This window comes from Anabrus simplex, chromosome 2 (assembly GCF_040414725.1).
Source record: "Anabrus simplex isolate iqAnaSimp1 chromosome 2, ASM4041472v1, whole genome shotgun sequence".
NCBI lineage: Eukaryota > Metazoa > Arthropoda > Insecta > Orthoptera > Tettigoniidae > Anabrus > Anabrus simplex.
The window spans coordinates 1,199,213,962-1,199,241,508 of NC_090266.1; the positions used below are offsets into that span (position 1 = coordinate 1,199,213,962).

At 39.1% G+C, this 27,547-nt stretch overlaps 1 protein-coding gene across 1 annotated transcript in view; it reads right to left on the reverse strand.

Moving 5' to 3' along the window:
* Positions 1-27,547, reverse strand: part of Duox (dual oxidase) — a 496,654-nt gene that overhangs the window by 44,869 nt on the left and 424,238 nt on the right. The window contains exons 14-17 of the mRNA XM_067142192.2: positions 22,257-22,420; positions 17,985-18,359; positions 5,271-5,488; positions 2,417-2,713 (exon numbers count right to left, since the gene is read on the reverse strand). Of these exons, the coding sequence (XP_066998293.1) occupies positions 2,417-2,713; positions 5,271-5,488; positions 17,985-18,359; positions 22,257-22,420 (1,054 nt within the window). The remainder of the gene's footprint in view (positions 1-2,416; positions 2,714-5,270; positions 5,489-17,984; positions 18,360-22,256; positions 22,421-27,547) is intronic.

Genomic DNA, 27,547 nt, shown 5'->3' on the forward strand with positions numbered 1-27,547 from the left:
CCTCAAAAAAGGAAAAGGCATTGTCTTATTTAAGGAACACCCTCCAGCTATGAGTTAGGTAACACCATGAAGGATTATCATGTGGTGAATGGTGAGACGCTTTAAAAATAATAGTGTTGTAGCAATTCAATCCATGCCAGGCAGGTCCTGAGACAATAACCATTGTTGGCATTGCCACGAGACAAACTCTTTCTCATGTCCTGGGATATTGCTCCCACAGTGAAACCTTGTGCCTAACTCATCATCGTACAATATGGTCCATCATCACTGTGCATGAAGAAGTCCACAGCTTGTTAGAGAATAGAAATACATTCAGTATCAATATCAAGGTCGAAAAATATATTATAGATCCTACTGTTTGGTTTGAATTAGACACTAACCAGTCAGGTAAAGTGGACGAGGAAAAGAAGAGAATATATGAATAGACTGTCCGCTTCTACTGACAAGAATACGGACTTCAGAATATCACAGTAATAAGCCTGCTGATCAGAGTATGGGAACAATTCCCAAGGCGTTCAAGGAATTCAGTGAAAGTTTCTATCTATCTTCATTGCTGACAAGGAATATAGTCTTGTCAACCTTGAAAGATTATTTCAATTTTAAGGCATCATCTCTACAACTAAAGACATAGTGCATGTAATATATTTTGTCCTGTGGGCATCCTCTTCATGGGGGAAGTTTGTTCATTAGTGGATAAATTGTTATAATTCATAATCATAATTTCTTTAACTTTTGTTTCATGTCACACAGCCAGTGTTGCAAATGTACATCCTGTAAATATTTTCTCGGCATATACAGGAAGGAGGCAGTTGCTCGAATGGACCACCTCCTGGCAGTTGGCTGTCTAGTGTGGGAAGGCAGTGTCCTATGTTTCTGCTGTGAACTCTCACAGTGTGGCCTGCACAGCAAGCATGGCCTAATCCTACCCTTAGCTCATGCACAGCCCAGTTGTGCAGGCCTGTCACAGACAGCAAGATATCTCTGTTAAAAGAAACACCACCTGTAAGTTAGTCTTTAGAGGTCATGATTGCTTTTCATTGCTTTGTTCAGGGACAATCTTCAGTCGATGGAAACATTTTTGGCACTATTAACTTGCCAGAATACTTTTTAAGGAACAGAATGTACCAGAAGAAAAGAGGAAGGAAAATGACAGACTTTTCAAATGTATGCATTTCCATATACCTACTAAAATATTATTATTATTATTATTATTATTATTATTATTATTATTATTAACTAGGTGAAATAGATAATTTGTACAATTGTAGTCATAGGCTATATTTTTCAATATCTGGAATTCTCAGTATCTTAAAGAATATTTTATATCAAAAAGCACTTCAAGATATCAAAGTTTGTACATTGTTTTAATAAATATTGTAGAAGGAGCAAGACAATGATTTGACTATATTTGGGCTTGTATGTGCTATAACTTGGTGGTGGTTGTTTTAATGGGCAAAGCAAGTAATTATCAGACCCTTCCCTTATATCATGAACTTAATATGCTCCATTAGCCAGTTGGCGGCATGTACGGTATATGTATAGATGATTATGTTGCAACTTTTATCGCACTCTGTATATTATAGACTTCACCCAAAATTCATACAATGAGGAAAACTCTTCAACAATGCAAATCCAATTTGACATTGGTAGGTTATGAAAGTAACAAAATATATACTACTTTGAAAATCCACAACCTGTTTCCAATTTCAACCGGGTCAGGAATGGAATGAATGAAGCCCCATCTAGTGGCAAGGATAGGAATTGTGCCGGCTGCCGAAGCCTGTCGCACACCTCTGGGACAATGATTAATGACCGACAGATGAAATTATACCGGAGACCGTTGCTAGAATGAAAGATGACGGGGAAATCCGGAGTATCAGGAGAAAAACCTGTCCTGCCTCTGCTTTGTCCAGCACAAATCTCACATGGAGTGACCGGAATTTGAACCTCAGAACCCAGCGGTGAGAGGCCAGTGCGCTGCCACCTGAGCCATAGAGGCTTAAAATATATACTTTTTAATTCTATAATTTTACCTTGCTTTTATGTATACACAGTTTTTTTCCTTCATGTGGCCTCCGGAGAGGCCTGGTGCAGGTCTTTTGATTTGACGCCCATAGGCGATCTGCGCGTTGTGATGAGGATGAAATAATAATAATAATAATAATAATAATAATAATAATAATAATGACCCATATACCCAGTCCCCTTGCCAGGGAATTAACCAATTATGGTTAAAATTCCCGACCCTGCCAGGAATCGAACCCGGGACCCCTCTGACCAAAGGCCAGCATGCTAACCATTTAGCCATGGAGTCAGACTGAATACACAGTGACACAATGCAAATTGTCTTAAACTATTACAGTGACCGGAACGAAAATACTGAGCTTTAAGGACAGATCAAGAAAAGGAGTCTTACCTTAGGATGATCAACTTCTGGATTATAGTTGCAAGGATCAAAATAATTTCGTAGCTTCCATGTCCAAGGTCCTTGAGCTTTGATGTGACATGATAGGAAGTTCTCATGTGGGGCAGATGTCAAAGTAAACGAGTGGAATTCCTCTGTGCGGAAGGCTGTACAAGACAGTCTCACCCACTGGCCAGATAGGTATTTGAAATTTGGTGGTCGATAAAACTTCAGTTTTATTACATCTGATGGCAGCAATTCTGTTTCCACCACATCAAGAGCCATATACTTGGTACGTAAACTCACCACCTATAAAATATTAGAAGTTCAGCATAATACATTTCAGTAGTAAACCAGGAAGCTTGTAGTTTTATGTGACTATTAATCTTGTAGTACTAATCATGAAAATACCAGTTTCATGTGGAACCTGAAAAAAAACTGGAACACAACACTATTTCAAAATCTCACTTGCACTGACTGGAATTCAGTATGTATCCACCTTTGTGAGAAAATGAAGACAAAGTTGCTAAGCTATTGTACAATGTTTCCTCTAATCTAATAAATAATGATATTGGTTTTACATCTGGGCCGATGACTATGTTAGGCCCCTTTAAACAAGCATCATCTTCATCATCATCATCATCATCATCATCATCATCACCACCATCATCATGGTTTTACATCCTATTTTTAATGACTTTTGGAGAGGCAGAGGTGTTTGAAATTTTGTCCCACAGAAGTTCTTTTACATGCCAGTGAATATACTAACATGAGGCTGGTGGATTTGAGTATCTTCAAACACCACAGGATTGAGCCAGGATAGAAAATTTCTTTAGACAATTATATTACATAGCATAGATGTAGACATTTACGTCTAAACATTTCTTCATTACATAGCAACATTAAATATGTTAAAATCATGCTCATGATTTGGGACTAAACTCACAACTTCCTACTTTGTGATCAAATATTCTATAACTGATGTTTAATTAAATTCCAGATCTCTCTACTTTGCACAAGAATATCACCTAGCAACTAATCCCATAGAAAGGTGTATTTTTAATCTAGATTTATTGTTATTGTAATGCTGACCTGGACTGGGTGCAATTTGTTCTTTAGGAAAGCATTATAGTTCTAGTTTGGCAATAACTCAATTGAATTCTGAGTGAAAGTAATAAGTCCAAAGATCCTGAAAACTGATAGAGATTCACTCACATTGCCGAACTCCATTTTTCACCTTACCTTCTCTGACAGCTTCTTGTCTATACAAATGCCTACACTCTTACATAAAATAAGGTATTATTTCACAGCATGTCATTTCAGCTCCAGTGTTATTCAAATTCTACAGTTCACTTGCATGGAAGTTGGGACACCATAGAGACTTCATGATATTTAAAAAAATATATATCATGTACTTAATTTTTTAATCTCTGTATTACAAAACATAATTAAAAATGAGACTTTGAAGAAATTGTTTGAAAGCAAGATTTTCAAGAAATTTTCTCTATCGAAATTTGAAAGGAAAAGAACACCTTAGCTTTAAATTAATTTGAAAAAAAAAAAAATTAAAAATGATCAAAGTTTTCTATTTCATGCCAAAAAGTGTTGAAGTATTGACTGAAAATGTGATATATGAACTGTGACAGTGGGCTCTCAGGAGCACATGAACACCCAATTCTAATGCATATTCACGCATTCATGGATAATTCAAAAGTTTCCTTCGCTTCGACCTGATTTCATCAATTTATCACAAGCATTCGACTTATATCGAAGCTCCGTTACACTGACAGTTGTTCGTTTCGACTGACAAAATGCAGGAAGCACACTGGCTTTTGTGCTACGAGCCTGGAGACTGTATGCATGCGCAAGCAGATGATGTCATGGTTTATGCACAGAGCATCCTCATGAGCAAGGAGCACGGTAAGGTATGTGCCTTTCCACCCTCAAACCAGAGATAGTATTACAGCTGAACAGGTGTTCCTAATTGCAGAAAGAAGTTCGCTTTACATTGTGGGTGGAGAATTGTTTCCAATGATACATAATTTGAGTACCGGTAAATATGACACTGGTAAGCATTATTTTTATGCTTGTTGTCATACCTAGGTGAACGTCATGCTATATAAAACCAAGAATAGTGTTCGAATCTTTTAATATTGGATACAGTATAGTACTGTAGCAAAGTTACTGTGGATTTCACTTTTACTGAGATGAGTAGTTTCTGTTAACAGTGGCCACGACTTTACTGCGGCTTTTCAGATCTGCATTCAGGCGGTGGGGTTGGTCTCTAGGAGGCCCAGCATCACAGTATGGAATGAAAACATTTTAGTAGTAGTCATAATTTAAATAATACTGTTTTTAAATCTCACCAACTACTTTTACGATTTTCGGAGACACTGAGGAGTTGGAATTTAGTCCCGCAGGAATTTCTTTTACGTGCCAGTCAATCTACCAAACGAGACTGACGTGTTTGAGCATCTTCAAATACCACCAGACTGAGCCAGTATCGAATCTGCCAAGATGGGGTCAGAAGGCCAGCTCTTCAACCGTCTGAGCCACTCAGCCCGGCATTCGTAATTTTAGTTTTATTGTACACTCGCCAATTAGTCTCAGGAAAATGCATCCTCAGTTGTAAGAATTCTACCATATTATGAGTGGAGAAGGAAACATACAAGGAAGTTTAAGTGAGACGATTTAAGTAAGTTATTTCATACTGAATTGCATTCTACTTTGGTACATTTGAGATGTGAACAGAAACGTTACTGTGAATCGCCTAAAATTTTTGTCATGAGCTGCCACTGTATGCGAGCTAAATGATCAACAAACATCCTTATGTATTACAGTAAGAATTAACAGTAGGGAAGCTTACCTTATCTAGTGCATACACAATACCGGGACCAATGAAGAAGAGCCAGAATCGAGGAGCTCCTGTAAGCCGGGCCAGTCCATGCACCAAAGACAGTACATACAGTGCCACATAGAGCTGATGGGTTGACCAGAAGAATTTATATGCCTTCTTCCGAATGATAGGGTGAGCAAACACAAAAATAATCACCATTACGATGTACAGCAACACTCCAGTCAGTCCTAATAACCAATCAAATGTATAACTTGTTTTGTATTACTAACAACAGAAGAATCAATACATCCAACAAAAAAAAAAAGAAAAAAAAAATCATCATACATAACACAATGCACACATCTTGAGCATGGAAAAATCATGTTTTTGTCAGTGACTCATAGCCTCTGCACCAATTAAAATCTTATTATCTTTGAAGCAAGCATTTTATCAGTTTTAATTACTGCATTGATGGGGTGAAAGTTCCTTATGGGGATCACTAAGTACCTAGGTGTTAATGTAAGGAAAGATTTTCATTTGGGTAATCACATAAAAAGGATTGTAAATAAAGGGTACAGATCTCTGCAAATGGTTATGAGGGTGTTTAGGAGTTTTTGTAAAGATGTAAAGGCATGCAAGTTTCTGGAAAGACCCCAACTAGAGTATGGTTCCAGTGAAAATGAAATGGTGTATGGCTTTTAGTACCGGGAGTGTCCGAGGACAAGTTCAGCATGCCAGATGCAGGTCTTTTGATTTGACTCCCGTAGGTGACCTGCATGTCGTGATAAGGATGAAATGATGATGAAGATGACACTTACACCCAGTCCCCGTCCCAGTGAAATTAACCAATTTTGGTTAAAATTCCTGACCCTGCCAGGAATCAAACTCAGGACCCCTGTGACCAAAGGCCAGCACCATTTAGCTATGGAGCCGGACATGGTTCCAGTGTATGGGACCCTCACCAGGATTACTTGATTCAAGAACTGGAAAATAATCCAATGAAGTGCAGCTCGTTTTGTTCTGGGCGATTTCTGACAAAAGAGTAGCGTTACAAAAATGTTGCAATGTTTGGGCTGGGAAGACTTGGCAGAAAGATGTGTTGTTCAGCTAAGTGATATGCGACGTAATTCATCAGTTTCATCTCTGTGTTTATCATTTACGATGACAATGAAAATTGAAAAGATTGCTCCTCCTAATCAGCACAAAATATACTTAAAAGAATGATCTTTTATTTAGGACTAGTTTTGGGCCCTTTTACTGGGCCATCTTCAGCTTTATAGATAAACTTAAAATACAAAGTAGCACACATTAAAAAAACTTATTTAACAACCATGGAGTAAAAGGGCACACCTTATTTGATTAGAAAAAATTAACATAGGTTTCAATATGTAGTCTGAACTTCATGAAGATTTGTATGAACAGTTCCAGAACAGTTTACAGAGTTACCTCTAAGCTGATAGCTGCATTAGCACAGGGTCCCTACTAAGTTAAAAATACAACAGTTTAGTAACAAACCAGTATGTTACATAGTTATAGCAAACCTAAGCATAAAGAAGGTTGCTACTGAAGGTATGGTTAAGATACTCACTCATTCCTGATTAACTGGAATACTAATCATTAATACCACTTATTAGGCCCCTCTGACTTTCCTCATGGTTCATTATAAGTGTACATTTGATGCAAGTGCATGGAAATGCTCTGAAGATTTTCAATTGAAGTGTTCCTTCTTTTCAAGGGCCACAAATCTGATTATAAAAGAGAAGTTAAACAATAACTAAGCTGTTACAAGTGATCTCACTTTGAACAGGATCTCAACAGCAATGCTTCTGCTTCGTGAAAATGGCGACATTCAATTTACATTAAGTTGGTATGAGTGGAGATACATCTACACTGTCAATGCGATTGCTCTTACAGTAACATTTGATCAAAGTGGAATCGCAAGGGACAATTTTGTTTTTCTAAATTAGACAAGTTTCTGCATTACACAAAATGCCAGATATTTTTTTTACCATTCACAACCACTGTTACACGAAACATCATACAGTATACAGTATTTTTAAACAGTATTTAAAGCTTGCCAGTATCTGCCTATGTATGACACTCTGCTATCCAGATTGATGTACGTAGTACTGTAGTACGCTGATTTGTTAATTATTATTTGTGCACTTTATTACTAGGCCTACATACAGTATGATGCACATTATATCACTTTGATACTATTACAACACTATATTGCACTATTTCACAACACTGAATATATGCTCATTAAACTGATTTCCATCACAGCACACTATACAACACTTAACAACACAAAGCTTTCTTCCACAGGTCAAACAAAGAAATTTCGTTTCCTCTTCTTTCTAATCATGTCTTTCTGAATGCAGAACTGATCTCAGTACATTAGTTCAAGAAGTGTGGAAGAGTTAGATATAATAGCAAATTGCTTTACATCAAAAAGCACTCTGGGTCTGTTCATGGATTCAAATCTCATTTTGATCTTAGTCTTCTTGCTTGTCTGCTTCTTCTTCTTCTTCTTCTTCTTCTTCTTCTTCTTCTTCTTCATCTCCTCTTTCTCGGCCTTTCCCACTGCTAGAAGGGCTGTAGCTGATTCGAATATGTGGCGCGTGTTAATTTGTTCATCAATGCGAATGAAGTTCTCAGCCTCGCAGTGAACGTTTCTTGCTTGACACAAGTTGGATCTTGCCGATGCATTTTCAAGCACTTCATTTGTTCCCCCATCCATATTATCTCTCCAAACATGTGTGTCAGTTTGTTGAAAAAATGACAGTTCTCAACCAGCACAAGAAATGCACAAATATTGTACGTAGGAATACATCAGTTCCTAATATTTTTTTGCATTGTAGAAGTAGATTTTAGAGAATATTTTCATTTTGCATTTCTGTTTCCGCGTTGAGGAGATTCCGCATTATACAAAAATAAGAACACTATAAAACCATAAGCTTTGCTGGGACCGAGCAAACATTCCTTAGTAGTTAAGTTTCTGCTTTACTCAAGTTCCGCTTCCAGCATGTTTACTGTATAATATTATCAGTTATCATATTTTAAGTTCCAAAACTGAAGTTTCTTAAACTACAGCCAAAATATTATTGTAGTCACTAATCTCATCAGTTAACTGTAACTTCACTGTAAATGACCTCCTTCCTTTTATCTACCATGTATGTTGATATTCCTGCAAGTGTTGTGTCTGTCTCTGTCGGAGGTATGACAGCCAAGTGGCACAGTCACTGGCTTCTCACCAAGGCAGCGATGGTCTGAAGCTCACGCAATGTATGTACGATTTTAAAAATGAAATTCACATCCCCATGGTTCAGGTTCCACGTAAAACAAAATGAGTCTACGATTCGTGATATCAATGGTCACGTAAAACTTCAAGGTTGCTTTGCTTTACTGTCCCACTCAGTTGAAATGTTAATAAAACTTCATCAATGATACTAAAAAGTAAGTCAGTCTTTATTCATTTGTCTGAAATAGCTTTATACACCATAGGTTTACTCAAAGCTACCTTCTCACCCAATGTCTTGTTAGGATGGATTTCCAAAACTAATCTTTGCACTAAGGCAAAAAAAATTAGGTCAACAAGAGACTGATGAAAATTTCCTTTTCTTACAGCATGGTTATCTGCCCTGTGAGAGGGAATTTGATAACAGAAAAGGACAGAGGCACACAAAATGGCAAGGATCCATACTATAGCAGCTGAAGGGTTAAGTAAGTTTAAGAATCTAGTGCAAGTAATAATGTAACATATTTGGTAGTTATTTATGTTACCGTGTTTTAGCGGTAGGTAGAGGCGTAAGAAGGTGCGGGCGTGAATGGGTTTCAAACTACGGAATCAAAGTTAATGTAAAAGTAATTTAAAATTTAACTAGGTTATATTTTCTTTTCAAAAACAAAGCAATAACAGACATGGCAGGTACACTGTAGCAAAACAAGGGGAGATACAATATTTACAGGTTTTGGGCTTCACGCCCTGACTTCTGCGATCAGCTCAGTTTTACCACAAACACAAGTTTTAACAGAGGGGCAGAAAACCCCATTCATCCCTAGGAGCCCCTGGCTCCGAATTACACAGAAAAGCCTCCACGAGGCATATGACACTCCATTTTCAAAAGAGCGATCCGCTCTTAAAATTTAAGCCTCTCAAAGGCCAAACCAAACTCTACCTTCAAGCTGTCCTCTAAGGACGTATTCACAGGGGTAAAATACCCAACCTACAGAGGTCTATTACATGAAAAGAAGGTTGATTACATGACCTCTAAAATAACAATTTGAGAGGAGGCGATCTTGCACTCCTAATACACTTTGTTTTTTTTTTTTTTTTTAAAACCTAATCTGGCTCTGGGCCGCTAACGCAAGGGCTAATCCCATACTACAGAGGTGACTTAGAGAAGAACACTTTACATTACATAAACGAAGAATAGTTTGAGAAAATAAGTTCACCTCAAAACAACTGTGAGTGGGAGCTCGAGAGGGTTAGCACTCTCTATCCCAATATGTAGCTTTACAAGAAAAAGATGAAAAGAGTAATTACATTTTAGGAAAAAGGTTACATGATGGAAATGCTTCGAACCCGCCGCGAGTGTTAAACTGCCGACCTAGCAAGAAAAGAAGTTATTAATAGGCCATTACCTGGTGTTGAACGGCTGAAGAAGAAAGAGGCGCTTCCCGCCTCCTGCTATGTACTTAATGCACTGAAAGATGGAACAGAAGTGGCCCGGAGACCCCAAAATCAGCAGTTTATATCCCCTCGCGGAAGATTCTAGGCGTTAGGGGAAATAAAACACCCTCCCACAAAATCTTTATTGGTTCGGGAAAAGAAACCCCTACATAGAGGAAAAAGAAACACATTATTGGTGGAAAATTAATTAAAGAAATTCGGGATTGGCTAGATCCAAACTAGGGGAAAAAGAGGGGTATACAGCCAACTTAAACAATAACAGAAAGAAATTTAACAAGAAACAAACTTTTGAAATAAAAATTTCTCCAACAAAATAGTTCTTTGATTTCGCACTAGGTTGCACTATTGTAATTCTTCAGTAGTGTCCTCTAGAAGAGAAAGTTCACACTTCTTACTTCAAGCGAAACAAAAACACATCAAAAGTGACACAGTTCAAAAACTCAAAATTTTCCACGTGGTGACATCTTCTGAGAAAGTAGAGAATCAATAGAATAGATAAAGTTCAACCTTCCTCCAGAAGAGGAGTTTCAACTGGCGCAACTTTTAAATAAACAGAGTAGAGGTGTACCGCCCGGTACAGACCTCCCCCCCCAAAAGTTCCTCCAAGGGGTAACACAGAAGAACATAAACTTTGTTTCCAAAATAAGGTCCAAGTTTTGATGTTGATATTAAGATTAATTGCGGAAGCATTTATAAGATTTTAGTAATTTGGTTGGTTGCAATTTCAAAATTTTGTTGTTGCCGGTGCAGTAAGGCTTTATGTTTGTAGAATTTGTATTTCTGAAGATAAACTTTTACTACTTAAAGGTGAAGAAAAATTTTGCAATGTCCGCCAAATATTGTTGTTAAATTCCCAAATGTAATTATTGCTTATGGTGACTGTCCATGTAGTTGATGTAGATTGAGTCGGATGGCCAGACCGGCCGTTGCAGCTTGCGTCCAACGGAGGCCGCTCGGACCCCTCAAGTACCCTGAGATACCGCTCGCCCGCACTATGAGGGGAGCAGAGGTGTTGAAGTACGCCGCGCCCGCGGTGAACAGATACAGGCTGCGGGCATGTAGCAGGTCGTGCGCCGCACATCAGCCTTGGCCGGGAGGTGAGCTCCGGCTCGCCGTGCACATGTCGTCCTCGCTGGAGAGGAGGGGGCCCATCCCCCTCCCCAGTCGCTGCACGGCGCTGCGCGGCTGCGGGGGCGCTGAAACATTAAAGCTAGGCGGCAGAATTGTGTTGGACAATTATTTTCTTTGAGGGTACAGGCTTGTAGAGAGAGTGAGGGGCCAGCGGCGTGCAGATATTCATGGTATTCATTAAGCCACTGTGTAGAGAGGAGCAGGAGACGGGAGCGTGGTAATGGCCGTGGCAAGAACAGGATGGCAGTTTAACGGGTCGGGGCAGGTTTTACATAAGGCTTACATCTAAAACCAAAATATTACAGAAGGGGCAGAATGCCTTAAAAGTGAACTCAAAAAAAATATAACCTTCATATCCTTTCAAAATAATATGGAGCAAGTTAACACAGAAATTACACCGGTTTCACCTGGGACAGGTGAACTCTAAATATCCTCTCGGTGGCTGGATTACTTAGCAATAAGGTAACCGGCGTAAGAAAATCGAGAATGATACAAGGCCCATGAAATCTGGGGGCAAGCTTGCCCGCGGGAACAAAATTTTTGACCATAACCTGGTCACCTACCTTCAACGTGGTGGGTCTCCGTCCACGATCATACCTTTCCCTAACCTTTTCATGAGACACTTTAAGATTAGCTTTAGCCTTCTTCCAAAGATCTTTAATGTTGTCCGGATCTATTGTCTCGGGCAGAATGTCATTCAGAGACCAGAGGTTAGAGAGCGGCGTGTTGGGAACGAACTTAAACATCAAAGAAGCTGGAGTAAATTTGTGAGATTCATGAACCGCCGAATTTAAAGCAAAAGCTAACCAATGCAGGGACGTGTCCCACCTAGAATGATCTTCATGATGATAGGCAATAAGTGCGGACCTGAGATTGCGGTTAACCCGTTCAGCCAGAGATGGTTGAGGGTAATAAGCAGATGTAGTTACATGAGAGATGGACAAGTCAAAACAGAATTTACGAAACAGATTTGATGTAAAAGCTTTAGCATTATCAGATACAATGTATTGGCACGGACCAAAAGAAGCAAAAATAGAATTTAGGCAAGTAATGGTGGACTGAGCGGTAGCCAGCTTAGTCGGAAATAACCAGGAAAATCTGGTAAAACCATCTACGCATACAAAGATAAATTTGTTGGCATTTCCCTTCGACTGGGGGAAGGGTCCTACATAATCAATATACAGGCGTTCCATGGGGCGCGACGCTTGATGAGAAGACAAAAGGCCTACTTTAGTGGACATGGTGGGTTTACTGATCAAACAAGATTTACAAGCTTTTACAAGTTCACGAATTTCACCGTCCATACCTTTCCAGATGAACCTTTCACGAATCTTTTCACGGGTTTTAAAGATTCCAAGATGCCCCCCCAATGGGGTCTCATGATAGTATTTGAAGATCATAGGCACGAGAACAGCTGGAACGACAACTTTCATCATCTTGTCATGCCTCGAAGGGCAACATAAAACACCATTCCTCAGAACATAAGGGACGACATGTTCCCCAGAAGAAAGGGTTTCCATTATCGGAGCCAGCGTCGGATCTTCACGTTGGTATTTCTCGATATCCCTAAAGAGCATGGGGGCATCAGTTAAAATGGCACTAACATCAACTAGTGTGGACTCGGGAGGTGATGAACGGTCGACCGGTTCATGGTTCTCAACGTCGTTTGAAAACATACGGCTGAGTCCATCAGCAACCACATTTTCAGTACCTCTGATATGCCTGACATCGAATTGGAAGGCAGAAATACGGATAGCCCAACGGGCTATACGACCAGTACGACGCGGCCTACCTAAGACCCAGCTTAAGGCTTGGTTATCTGTCTCCAGGTCGAATTTGACATGTTCCAGATAGAGACGGAACTTTTCTAAGGCGAATAAGACTGCCAACCCTTCGAGCTCATAGATGGAATACTTGGCTTCTTGAACCGATAGAGTCCTAGATGCATAGGCGATGGGACGCCTCCCTAGTTCAGTCTCTTGAAGAAGGACTGCAGCTACAGCTGACGACGACGCGTCCGTTTGGACGATGAATTTCTTCGAGAAATCAGGCATAGCAAGTACAGGGGCATTACAGAGAGCTAATTTAAGGTCTTCAAAAGCGGCTTGTTGAGAAGGTCCCCACTCGAATTTGATGCCTTTCCTACGAAGAAGGTTTAAGGGCGCCGCTCTATTAGCGAAGTTAGGAATAAACTTCCTGAAGAAATTCACCATACCAATGAATCTAGCGATACCTTTGATGTCCTTAGGAGGTTTAAAATCACGGATGGCCTGTGTTCTAGAATGATCGACTGCTACACCATCAGGTGACACAATATGCCCTAGGAATGACATAGAGGGCTTAGCAAAGGCAACCTTGGACAACTTAACAGTTAACCCAGCCTTACGAAGGCGATTGAGAACTTCTCGCAAATGATCTAGATGTTCTTCAAAGGTTTCGGAAAATACGACGACATCATCCAAGTAGTGATATAAGTACTCAAATTTGATGTCGGAAAAGACCCTATCTAGTAGCCTAGTGAGCACAGCTGCCCCCGTGGGGAGCCCGAAAGGCACGCGGTTGTATTCATATAAATTCCAGTCCGTGGCAAACGCTGTAAGATGTTTAGACTCTTCGGCAAGGGGAATTTGATTATAGGCCTGATTCAAGTCCAAGATGGTGAAGAACTTGGCCTTACGAAACCATGAAAAGCAAGAATGAAGGTCGGGAAGGGGCACAGATTGCAACACCACCTTCCGATTGAGAGCCCTGTAATCAATGACAGGCCTGAAGCCTCCTTGGGGTTTCGGGACTAGAAAAATAGGCGAAGAATACGCTGACTTAGAGGGCCTAATAATACCATCCTTCAACATCTGATCGATGATTTCTTTCAGAGCCTTCATTTTAGGTGGAGATAGCCTATACGGTGGAAAACGGACAGGAATCGAATCCGTAACCTCAATTTTGTATTCAATAAGGTCAGTAACACCAAGAGTATCAGAGAACACCTCGGGAAACGACTGACACAGTTTCCGAATACTATCAGCCTGCTCCTCAGGTAGATGTCTAAGGTCTAACAACATCTCATCCTGGGTAGGCGAAATAGATGAACATGATACAGAATTACACTTTAACAAGGGAATTCTACAATTGGACGCAAATTTGAATATGCACGACCTACCCTGGAGATCGAGCACAAGACCAGTGTGAGAAATGAAGTCCGCTCCCAATATGATGGGGCAAGACAAACGCTTGGCCACAAACAATTTGATCTTCCATGTAAATTTAAAAACCCGAATTTTGACATGTATGGAACCTAGAATTTCTAATGGAGATGAATTAGCCGAAACATATTGAACAGGAGAAGAGACATAGTCAGGGAGTTTACAAACAGATTTCAATTTAGAATACCAATCAGCCGAAATAATGGAACAAACACTGCCTGAATCTAAGAGAGCTGTTATAGGCTCGTTATTTAACTCAATCTTAAGAAAAGGAACAGGTGCGGGGGTATCCGCCGCAATCCTAAGACACTCTTTAGGGCATTCAAAAGATGAATTTGAAGGCTGGTCGTTCTCTGCATTTACAACCTGTTTACTAGGGGCTAAGTCTCGGGAAGATGGATTAGTCGGCTCAGCCGACGCCACTAGTCACTTTTTATTATTGGAATAGCTGGAATTTGCACCAGAAGTTGAGCAGGAGGGGGTGCTATTTGAGTTTGGGCAATTCTTGGCGATATGTGAGAAGGCCCCACACTTAAAACAGCCTTGTGATGACCCTACTCCATTCCTTGTCCCACTTGACTTGATCAGAGGACACTTATTCCGCAGATGTTCAGGCGACCCGCAAGCATAACATTTACGGGGATTGACTGGTCGGCGAGGTGGAGGCCGAGTGTTACTAAAGGAAGGCGGGGGTTCTTTCGCGACACGCAAGGAATCGGCGTATCTAACTCCTTCCGCTGAGACAGCCAATGCTTCAAGTTCAGAGAAGGTTTGCGGACACGCCGCGAAACACAAATATGACCTGTAGGATGGCGAAATACCTTCTACAATAGCCTGCACAATCTGATCTTCAGGAAAGTGCAGAGCAAACACCCTAGTGTAGAATTTGATATCTTGAATGAAATCAGCCAAGTTTTCATCCAAGCGCTGTACACGGTAATAGTACTTCTGAATCAGGGAGGACCTGGCCCTAGCCGGGATGAAGTTAGCTAGCAAATGGGCATGGAAATCCTCAATAGATGATTGCTCGGCGATGGCTCTTACGATTTTATCAGAGAGAATACCAATAGCATACGGATAGATAATTTGCAAGATTTGACATGGAGACAGAGAAAAAACAAGGGCATGATCCTGAAATTCTACTAGAAATCTTAAAAATGAAATTACGTCACTGGTGGTATTAACGGAAAACTTGGATATACCTCTGAGCAACATTGCCAATGGATGAGGCAAGCTGCTAAACCCGGGCGACATAGTAGGTAAAGGTTTCAATGGCAAGGAAGTTAATTCAGCACGTACATTGTTCAACGATGTGCGGCGTTCAGACTCGTTGTCCAATGGGGCAGAGATAGTTTGAGCAGCAACGGTTATCCTATTGCCTTCTCCCTTAGCAGGTTCTTCCTCACTACTTACATTCACAACGGTGGGCTGATCAGATTTGGGAGGAACTTCCCCCGTTAACAATTGAGTGACTTTACTAGACAATTCAGAGATAGTTTCAAGGAGCGTATTAGCTTGCTTCCTCTGAACGTCATTCACCTTCAGAGACAACAGATCATTAACTCTATTTGAAAAGTGATATAGCCTGCCTTGCACACGCTTAATTTGATTAGGAGACGGATCGTTTTCATCAAAAAAGCTGACTACAGATGCTAGCCCAGTAATATTCTCGACGATCGTGGAAAGAGAGTCGTCAATTTCTTTCTCTCCCAAATTGGGGATGGAAATGGGCAAATCAAGGGACTCTCTAAGCTTGTTGGTGTCGATTGCAACCGTGCCTCCAGATTGCACATTTCTGATAGTTAACTCGTATATCAACTCCTCTTTGCGCAAATAGTTAAGGAGGAGAACATCGCGAGGGCCGGGCATGATGACAGAACAATTTTGAAAAACTCAAAAAATTCCAGCAACTGAGACGATTGTTAGAGTTCGAATCAAAGCAATGTTTAGCCGTAAAAAGGGGCTAAATTGAGACCCATTCAACCACGCTCTGCTACCACTTGTTACCGTGTTTTAGCGGTAGGTAGAGGCGTAAGAAGGTGCGGGCGTGAATGGGTTTCAAACTACGGAATCAAAGTTAATGTAAAAGTAATTTAAAATTTAACTAGGTTATATTTTCTTTTCAAAAACAAAGCAATAACAGACATGGCAGGTACACTGTAGCAAAACAAGGGGAGATACAATATTTACAGGTTTTGGGCTTCACGCCCTGACTTCTGCGATCAGCTCAGTTTTACCACAAACACAAGTTTTAACAGAGGGGCAGAAAACCCCATTCATCCCTAGGAGCCCCTGGCTCCGAATTACACAGAAAAGCCTCCACGAGGCATATGACACTCCATTTTCAAAAGAGCGATCCGCTCTTAAAATTTAAGCCTCTCAAAGGCCAAACCAAACTCTACCTTCAAGCTGTCCTCTAAGGACGTATTCACAGGGGTAAAATACCCAACCTACAGAGGTCTATTACATGAAAAGAAGGTTGATTACATGACCTCTAAAATAACAATTTGAGAGGAGGCGATCTTGCACTCCTAATACACTTTGTTTTTTTTTTTTTTTTAAAACCTAATCTGGCTCTGGGCCGCTAACGCAAGGGCTAATCCCATACTACAGAGGTGACTTAGAGAAGAACACTTTACATTACATAAACGAAGAATAGTTTGAGAAAATAAGTTCACCTCAAAACAACTGTGAGTGGGAGCTCGAGAGGGTTAGCACTCTCTATCCCAATATGTAGCTTTACAAGAAAAAGATGAAAAGAGTAATTACATTTTAGGAAAAAGGTTACATGATGGAAATGCTTCGAACCCGCCGCGAGTGTTAAACTGCCGACCTAGCAAGAAAAGAAGTTATTAATAGGCCATTACCTGGTGTTGAACGGCTGAAGAAGAAAGAGGCGCTTCCCGCCTCCTGCTATGTACTTAATACACTGAAAGATGGAACAGAAGTGGCCCGGAGACCCCAAAATCAGCAGTTTATATCCCCTCGCGGAAGATTCTAGGCGTTAGGGGAAATAAAACACCCTCCCACAAAATCTTTATTGGTTCGGGAAAAGAAACCCCTACATAGAGGAAAAAGAAACACATTATTGGTGGAAAATTAATTAAAGAAATTCGGGATTGGCTAGATCCAAACTAGGGGAAAAAGAGGGGTATACAGCCAACTTAAACAATAACAGAAAGAAATTTAACAAGAAACAAACTTTTGAAATAAAAATTTCTCCAACAAAATAGTTCTTTGATTTCGCACTAGGTTGCACTATTGTAATTCTTCAGTAGTGTCCTCTAGAAGAGAAAGTTCACACTTCTTACTTCAAGCGAAACAAAAACACATCAAAAGTGACACAGTTCAAAAACTCAAAATTTTCCACGTGGTGACATCTTCTGAGAAAGTAGAGAATCAATAGAATAGATAAAGTTCAACCTTCCTCCAGAAGAGGAGTTTCAACTGGCGCAACTTTTAAATAAACAGAGTAGAGGTGTACCGCCCGGTACAATTTATATTAAGGTTTCTTTTTTTTTAACATTCAGTATTTAAGTCAAGTACTGTAATTCAAAACTAATGTAAAGGATTGTTTTCTTATGCATTTCTGTATAAACATTATTTTATCAATAGTCATTAAACAGTACATGAAAGTAGTACAAGTTTAAATAATCAAGGAACACTTCAATGATGTATCAATATACTATAAGTACTCAATGAGTTTTAACTCACCTGTGAGTGTCTGGAACAGCCAGAATGAGATTCCTGGCTTGTAGTCTGAAGGAAAATGCACTTCGCTTGTGAGGCATCGTAAATGTTCTACGGGCTGTGTAGAGACGTGGTAGAAGTTTACAATATGACCCACAGCATGTAGTAATGAGAAAAATAGTGCTGTGCATGCTGCGATCTTGTGGAACTGAATGTGTGCATCAAGTGGGATGTACTGTTGCACCGAAAACTCCTTCAATTTTGTAAGCAAGTTGCGTGACATTGTGAGTAGCAGTAAGCTATAGCAGAAACTGAGAGATGCTGCCGACCCACGTGTAATTGCAATTCCAACGCCCATAATATGTCGCAAATCTGTATGTTCTGCCATGAAGGAATAGTCTGCAATACAGATGAACAGAATGTTAAGGTTCACAACAAGAATAAACACTTGCACTCCTGGGTATATCACTACTCTTTTGTTTACATACCAACACAGATAGCTCAGTTAAACATATTAAATGTTTCTAAGATTTTTTTAGTCCATCAGGAGTATCCATTCATATATTATGAACATTATATTTCAATTATGTAACTGATTACAGGCTAGTTGCAGGACAGATCTGAGAGTGAACTAGAGCAGAATTCCTTGGAATTTGAATGGCAATCGTCAAATGTATAAAAAAAGTTTATGATCTAATGTTTTGTGTCTATAAAATTTAGAATGAGGGAAAATGTTTTTGAACTTTGTACAAGATGGGTGACCCTGTGCTATAGGGATAGCATGCCTGCCTCTTACTCAAAGATCCTGGGTTCAATTCCAGACCAGGTCAGGGATTTTTACTTGAATGGGAGAGCTGGCTCGAGGGCCACTCATCCTACGCAATTACAATTAAGGAGCCATCTGGCCCCAGTCTAGAGAGCCAAGAATAACAGCTGAGAGGATTTGTAGTGCCGATCACAATACCTTGTAATCTGCAGGCCTTTGGGCTGAGCAGTGGTCATTTGATACTCCATGGCCCTTCGGGACTGTTGCGCAAGTGAGTGGATATCTAAGGTAAATTATAATAGAGGATAGCTGTTATAAGTTTAGGTTTCAAACTACTCTTCCAGGGCAGTGTTATCGGACCTTTATGTTTTCTTATATATATAAATGATATGAGTAAAGGAGTAGAATCGGAGGTAAGGCTTTTTGCGGATGATGTTATTCTCTATAGAGTGATTAATAAGTTACAAGATTGTGAGCAACTGCAACGTGATCTCGAAAATGTTGTGAGATGGACAGCAGGCAATGGTATGTTGATAAACGGGGCTAAAAGTCAGGTTGTGAGTTTCACAAATAGGAAAAGTCCTCTCAGTTTTAATTACTGCGTTGATGGGGTGAAAGTTCCTTTTGGGGATCATTGTAAGTATCTAGGTGTTAATATAAGGAAAGATCTTCATTGGGGTAATCACATAAATGGGATTGTAAATAAAGGGTACCGATCTCTGCACATGGTTATGAGGGTGTTTAGGGGTTGTAGTAAGGATGTAAAGGAGAGGGCATATAAGTCTCTGGTAAGACCCCAACTAGAGTATGGTTCCAGTGTATGGGACCCTCACCAGGATTACCTGATTCAAGAACTGGAAAAAATCCAAAGAAAAGCAGCTCAATTTGTTCTGAGTGATTTCCGACAAAAGAGTAGCGTTACAAAAATGTTGCAATGTTTGGGTTGGGAAGAATTGAGAGAAAGAAGAAGAGCTGCTCGACTAAGTGGTATGTTCCGAGCTGTCAGCGGAGAGATGGCGTGGAATGACATTAGTAGACGAATAAGTTTGTAAGTCGTTTATAAAAGTAGGAAAGATCACAATATGAAGATAAAGTTGGAATTCAAGAGGACAAACTGGGGCAAATATTCATTTATAGGAAGGGGAGTTAGGGATTGGAATAACTTACCAAGGGAGATATTCAATAAATTTCCAATTTCTTTGAAATCATTTCGGAAAAGGCTAGGAAAGCAACAGATAGGGAATCTGCCACCTGGGCGACTGCCCTAAATGCAGATCAGTATTGATTGATGAACCAATAATTTATAATTTCCAGTAATGGATTAATTATATTGCAATTACAAATTTACTCATTCAGAACAAATATTTCAAGTTCCGTATGGGAATCAAAATCTACACCACCTGATTGCCTAGCAGACATCGACATTTGTATAAAAGAGATAAGTCTTTCATAGTGCATTGACACTGCCTGAGACTCAAGGAAGTCTATGCAGTGGCCTCCACTACGTTGGTAGATGCAGAGTGGGTCTCGGCCCATAAGTGGCCATGGCTGGTCCGTGGGCCAGCAGCTCTGCACTCTGATCGGCCAACCCAGCAGTGGAGGGGTGGCCATGACTCTACCCTGGCTCTACGCCTCTGCATTCGGGAGACGGGACAGGGCTGGATCTCATGGCAGGCCTCAAGCATCTGCTGTCCCAAGAATGGTTTTCTGTGGTTTCCCATTCTCCTGCACTAAGGCGAATGCTGGGAGAGTTCTTAGTATAGGCCACAACCGCCAACCCCCTCACCTTCTCCATGCATCTCCTTCACCGTCTGAAATATCCCGGCCTGAGAGATGGCGTCGCCGTCCTGGGGGCTCGCCTCCCCCTTCAGGGGAGGAATGAAAACATTTTAGTAGTAGTAGTAGTAGTAGTAGTAGTAGTAGTAGTAGTAGTAGTAGTAGTAGCCTCCACTACATGCACTAGCCATGCATCTTGGTAGGTGTGCATGTTACCAACTGATGAGCCCACATTGGTGCATTAAGGCAAATGCTGACAACCAAGAATGAGTTAGCTGGTAAATTTATAATTTCCAATAATAGATCAATTACATTGGAAGAAGTGTCTTTCTTGCATATTTGTGCTATATGTGCTTCTTGATAACTTTCTGATGTAAGATACATGATGATGATAAAGAAAAAAGCAGCAGCCTCTCACCAATTAATTTTTCTGGATAACCATTACTCTGATTACAAATTTTTTTTTTGCTATTTGCTTTACGTTGCACCGACACAGGTATGTCTTACGGCGATGATGGGATAGGAAAGGCCTAGGAATTGTAAGGAAGCGGCCGTGGCCTTAATTAAGGTACAGCCCCGGCATTTGCCTGGAGTGAAAATGGGACACCACAGAAAACCATCTTCAGGTCTGCCGACAGTGGGGCTCGAACCCACTATCTCCCGATTGCTGGATACTGGCCTCACTTAAGCGACTACAGCTATCGAGCTCGGTGATTACAAAATATACTTAAATTGTATTCGACATTGAATTTTTGCACATCATAAGTGCTAGCCTATTAGAATATATCAGACTAAAAGAAAGTGGAGAGGAACAATATTTGCCTCTACCCAGCTACAGCTGGATAAAGGAAAATGATGATGAAGGATAATCTCTGCTAACCAAAGTTTGAAAAGTTTTCTGGAGGAACTCAATTTTTTTTAATTACAAATTTCCATGTTTCCTCAAGCCAGATTACTACTGTACAGTAAACCTAACACTTGCAACGTGATGGGATATAATAGCTTATTTATAAGATCATACTTTAGAGACACTGTTTCCCATATGTAATGATTGAAGGCCTAAGATCTTAAATTATGTTGATCATATACTGGTATCTAACCAACCTTAATAAACAATTGAGTATGAAATAAAGAATTGTATCCATTTTCAGGGCCCGAATTCTTGCAGAAGTATCTGCAAACACTGCAGTATACACAGGCTGAGAAAAGACATTCATTCATTCATTTTCATTTCATTTTCTCCACATAATGCTCAGAAAATTAAAGTTTAGTGTTTAAAATAATAAATTCTGCTGGTGCTCCTTCTCTTAGAATTTCAAAGCTAGACATATTTTATCACTTAGATGTTCTTTAAAATTGATTCATATCAAAGCACTCAACCAAATTAGCCAATCATAAATTTATATCAATTTAAAAGTTTATACTAATACTTTCCCCAGACTAGATATCGTGCATATAAAAAATAAAAACTATGAAGGAACATAATGTCCTGATTAGTAAGAACATGATTAGGAACATATTCAAATAAGACGTATTACATTTACACTACAGTTAGATAAAAAATGCATGCAGAGATCAATGTGCCGTTTGTTTCCGAGTACCATTCAACAACTGATCTTCAGAAATAAGTGAGAGTTCAATCTTAAATTCTATACAAGTGGATTGAAGAATTAATGGGGAAATTTTAATTTCAATATAAATAAGCCCTAAAAGTATGTTTGATTTAATCATATTTTAACGTTGCATATACTTACGTATGAACCGTTCTACAAAGAGTGCTATGGTGATGACATAGAAAACAAATAGGTAGAAGATATTTTGTCGGTTCTCTTCCAGAAATGTTGTGATGCAATCCCACTTTTTGAGCATCCAGTGTCGTCCATGATCAGAGGGTGGCTCAATGTGGAAACTGGTCATCCTGTCAACAGTAACCAATTCTTCAGTATTCAATGAAGAAAAAATAATCGAGTAATTATAAAATTTTCTGTATGCTTTCTAAAAAATAAATATAACATATTCAGGACTATACCGACTTATTTTGTGAAAGAAAGAAATAAAGAAAAAGGAAATATTTTAAATTTAAGTATTTTACAAGTACTACGATTTTGACACATTTTGATTCTGGAATCTCGCACATGACCAATATGCCAGGAGTTTTGATAGCTTGTAAAGTATAGTTACAATCTTGAGGCAGTAAAGCAAATGAATAACTGTTTAAAAGCATTTGGTGCTGAGAGCAGGAATTTTGTGAATGTAGAAGATAGGGAATAGAAAGCCTGTACTAGTATTCTAAAACACTAAGCATTTCAGCATATTTGCTATAGACAAGAGGGAGCCTCCGTGGCTCAGACGGCAGCACGTCAGCCTCTCACCGCTGGATACCGTGGTTCAAATCCCGGTGACTCCATGTGAGATTTGTGCTGGACAAAGCGGAGGCGGGACAGGTTTTTCTCCGGGTACTCCGGTTTTCCCTGTCATCTTTCACTCCAGCAACACTCTCCATTATCATTCTCATAAACAGAAATTATGTATGTTTCTCACCTATTCAGTACTTTTTCTAATGTTGAAAACATTTCAGGGCAGACAAAGTAGAGGTCTCCAGACTACGAAAAACATAAAATTAAGCAATTTCCTCAACTGTGCTGAAAGTTGAAGGGCTAAAGGGCCCAGAAAGGTTTCAAATTGGGAGTCTTTTGATAGTTCTATCAAATTAAGAAAAAAAAGAAAGAAAAGAATTCAAAAATCACTTCTGGCCTAAATGCAGTTCCAGAAAATCAGCCTATAATCACTTGTTTCTTTACTTGCTTTTTAAAAAAATTCAAATTCTAGCTTATTTACACAATTCTTTCCGTTATGTGTTCCTTGGTTCAATACTCTCAGGCGTTTTTTGATTTCTTGAAAAATGTCCACACTAAATGTAGTTCATCATCATCATTTTCCTTTATCCATCTGTAGCCAGGTAGGGGCAAATATGGTTCCTCTCCACTTTCTTCGGTCTTTCCACCACTCCTCCTCCAACACTGTGTCCCAGTCCAGGTTTCTTTCTATAATGCTGCGTTGGATGGTATCCTTCCATCTCAATCGTGGTCGTCCACGGCCTCTGCTTCCTTGGATTTGCATTTCCATCACCTTTTTTGGCATTCATTCGTCGCTCATTCGCTTTATGTGCCCAAACCATCTTAGTCGGCTCTTCTCTATTCTATCATTCATTTTTTCCACTCCAATTTCTTCCCGGATTTTCTCATTCCTTATTTTGTCTCTTCTACTCTTCTGTAGCATACTCCTCAAGAACTTCATTTCGGCTGCCTGTATTCGACTCTCATCCTTCTTTGTCATCGTCCAAGTTTCTGCTCCGTAAGTTGTTATGAGTACGTAATACATCTTGTACATAGTATCCTTTGCTTCCGTTGGCACATCTTTGTCCCATAACATGTTTCTTACACTATGATAGAAACAACTTCCAGCTTGAATCCTTTTACTAATCTCAGCATCCAGTCGAGCATTCTTCATTAATTCACTCCCCAGGTATTTAAACGTTTCCACTACTTCCAGGGGCTTGTCTGCAAGTCTAATCTGACCTTTTCCTTCTTTCTCCCCTCTAGTCATAACAAGAGTTTTACTCTTTTCTACACTTATTTTCAATCCACATTCTTCAATCTTCCCATTCACCACATTCAACTGTTCTTGAACCATCCTGTCGTCTTCTCCCCAAATCACAATATCATCTGCAAATAACATCAAGTTCATTTCTCTTCCTCCATATGCTGCTTTTGCTGTTCTCATGATGTCATCCATTACTATTGTAAACAGGATTGGTGATAGAACACTTCCCTGTCTCAGCCCACTAGTTATTTTGAACCAACCAAGTCCAATTTCTGACAACTAAATGTAGTTATAAGAGCTTAAGTGAAACTCTACATTGACTCACATTACTGCATGTAGTGGTGCTTAAGCGAAACAATACATTAACTCTCATTACTGCTCCTAGCGGTAGAAAAAGGCAAACTGCTAATCTAATCCACCGGATAACGATGATTGAGGAAAAGATTTAATTTTTAGGAATAAATAAAGAATATATTCTCATCCTGTATTACTTTGAGTTGCTTGCCTGAAGGGCTAGAACTGTGGATTTTTACCAGGTTCAACTCGTTCATTCATCTTCAGCTGTGATATAATTAAATAAAAAGACATATAATCATAATTTATTGAAACAATCTTTATGAAACTTATTGAAGCACTTTGAAGCATGTAGTTAAAAACTTGTGGATTAAAAACAAACCTATACGATGAAGAAAAAGTACACTGATAACTTGACTAGAGTACATTTGAGGACAAAATATGCAGAACTCGTGAAGTCCAATTTCTGACATTTTGAAGCTATATACGCCATTATGTGGGCAATGGAGAATTCTTTGATTATATTTTATTACTTGTAAGCAAATCCCACCATTTTATGTTAAAAATGCATGTAGAAATTTGCAGTTTCAAGCAATAACTGCCAAGTCCTTCGGGTCATGGCAAGCAAGAACCGCCAAGTCCACAGGAGTCAATGAAACTGCTCATTCATCTCGCGTGACATAGTTCATAGATTTCATTTAACAGAGGTCATAAGATCACATACATTTGTTTAAATTACCAAGAAATAAATTAATAATATGGAAGATTGTTCTGTTAAAATAATTCCATGTCCGATCAGGAGAATAATAATGAGAAAAACATGCAGTGGAGTTACAGTTCAGGGTGAAGCACATTACCGTACTGATCGATATATCCCTAAAAGTATTCTAAAGAAGGGAAAGAGATTACGAAACAATATTCTTCCAAACAGTGTCCAAGTGAAAAAAGAAAATCTCATAGACATAGACAACCTACTGAAAAAGTAATAGAATGTAATAGCAAGAAATGGAGAGCCTCAAATTCTACAAGGACCTCATCAATGCTTCCAATGAAAATCTAGCTTATTAGTGGAAAATGAGCCTGCCTGTGAAGGGAATGGGAGTGAATGTGTACCTGATCTGAGAGTTTAAAACAATGTAAATGATTTTTGATTGTTAAGATCTATTTGGTGAACCATAACTAATTCAATTAAAATATTATTCTTGAATGTACACTTGTAAAAAAGCTTTTTATTATTGAAATATTTCATTATTAATGGAAAATACTTTATTGCAGAGACTTAGCGTCTCATTCATCTACATTCGTCTACATAACATAATTTTGAATTTATGATTACCAACATGTTCCAACCAAAACCCTCCAAGTCCAAAATAAAATCCACATTTACAGCAAAAGTAATAGGTATATATTTATTTTTCTTTGCTCATATATTCCCAAACCCTCTACATATCTCTTGTCCAATACACACACAATAAGAACAAATTGTAAAGCAGAGGCATGTTCTTCTCAATTTCTGAAGATTTTGTCAATGTGGGTTTGGCGGCTTCTGCATCTTGTGTCCTCATTTATGATTTGAACACTTAGAAAAGGATTGTTCTATCATCAATAAAAAGTTAAAAATGATTATGTAAATATACAGCTGTGTTATGCATTGTCAAAGTGGAACATTATGTTGTCATTAATGTTGAGTTCTGTAAGTTATCGTCATCTTGCTTAATGTCTAGAAAAGAGATTTGAATATGAAAATTAGCAAATGAGTGTAAAGAATGGATCAGAAAGAATAAGAGATGACTCAAGTGTAATAGACTGATGTAACTTGAAAACAATATTCTTCAACCCATGCATAGATAATACAAGTATCGAGCTCAAATTATTATTATTATTATTATTATTATTATTATTATTATTATTATTATTATTATTATTATTATTATTTGTGAGGTATGGCTATGACATATTTACATCTACTTATTAGTATTAGTAAAAAAAAAAAAAAAAGCTAAGTCGTCTCCGTACAAGCCATGAAGGCTCTGGGAGTGGTGGAAGGTAAAGGCTTCCACTATTCGTAACCCTGGCACTTAATGGGGTAGAGTGGTTAGCTCTATGTCCGGCTGCCTTTGCCCCCAGGAATTAACCTGGTACTCATTTTTGGTGTAGGCTGAGTGAACCTCAGGGTCATATGCACCTCCGGAAGTGGAAATCTCATTTCTTAAATTTTACGACTTCCTGGCGGGGATTCGAACCCACGTTCTTCCAGGCGAACTGATTATGCCTTTACCGTCTTGGCCAGGCAGCCCCTATTAATATTATTATTATTATTATTATTATTATTATTATTATTATTATTATTTACGTAGTCAGACAATAATATTATTTGTGAGGTTATGTCATGAAACATGTGCTGTATATATATATATATATATATATATATATGTGAGTTTAGTTAATGTAAGAACCTGTAATTAATAGTATATAATTTATTATTACTTGTATATATGATGTATGATCCACAGTAACGTTGTGCAACACACTAACATCCAGAATAATGTATCTTTGACTCGAGATTGTTGCACAATATTCTTTACATTATAAATACACTATAGACACACTAGAATTTATGAGGAAAGGTGTTGTGTAACATCCTTGTAGAAGCCTGCTCAGGCAACAGATATACAGGCTGTTAGGGGTATACTTGCAGATATTTCTTGTAGCAATAGAAAATGTGACGAACCACTATATATCAAACTTTTAGTAATCCTCGGAAGTTATTTTCGAGAGCAAAGGGATACGATGTTTTTAGAATAGGTAGTATGCCTTGTTCTTGTGAATGAATAGCTTTCCGTTGATAACAGGCAAGTCACGCGCCATCCATGCCAAACTGGTTTCTGTTTATGTTTACGAGCAAATGTACTACTGTAACAGCTGAACGCTACCTATGCAATGCCACGAGATGTTATGTAATATACTTGCCAAACTGGTTTTATGTTTACGAGCAGCTGAACTACGATAACAGCTGAAGGCTGCTACCAGTGAATACCATGTTACGTTACATTCTTGTCAGACTGGTTTTGTTGTTGTTAGTACTTAGTTTACGTCTTAGGTACTTCAGACAACCCTAGTCATCGGTTTTGGACCCTGGAGATGTATC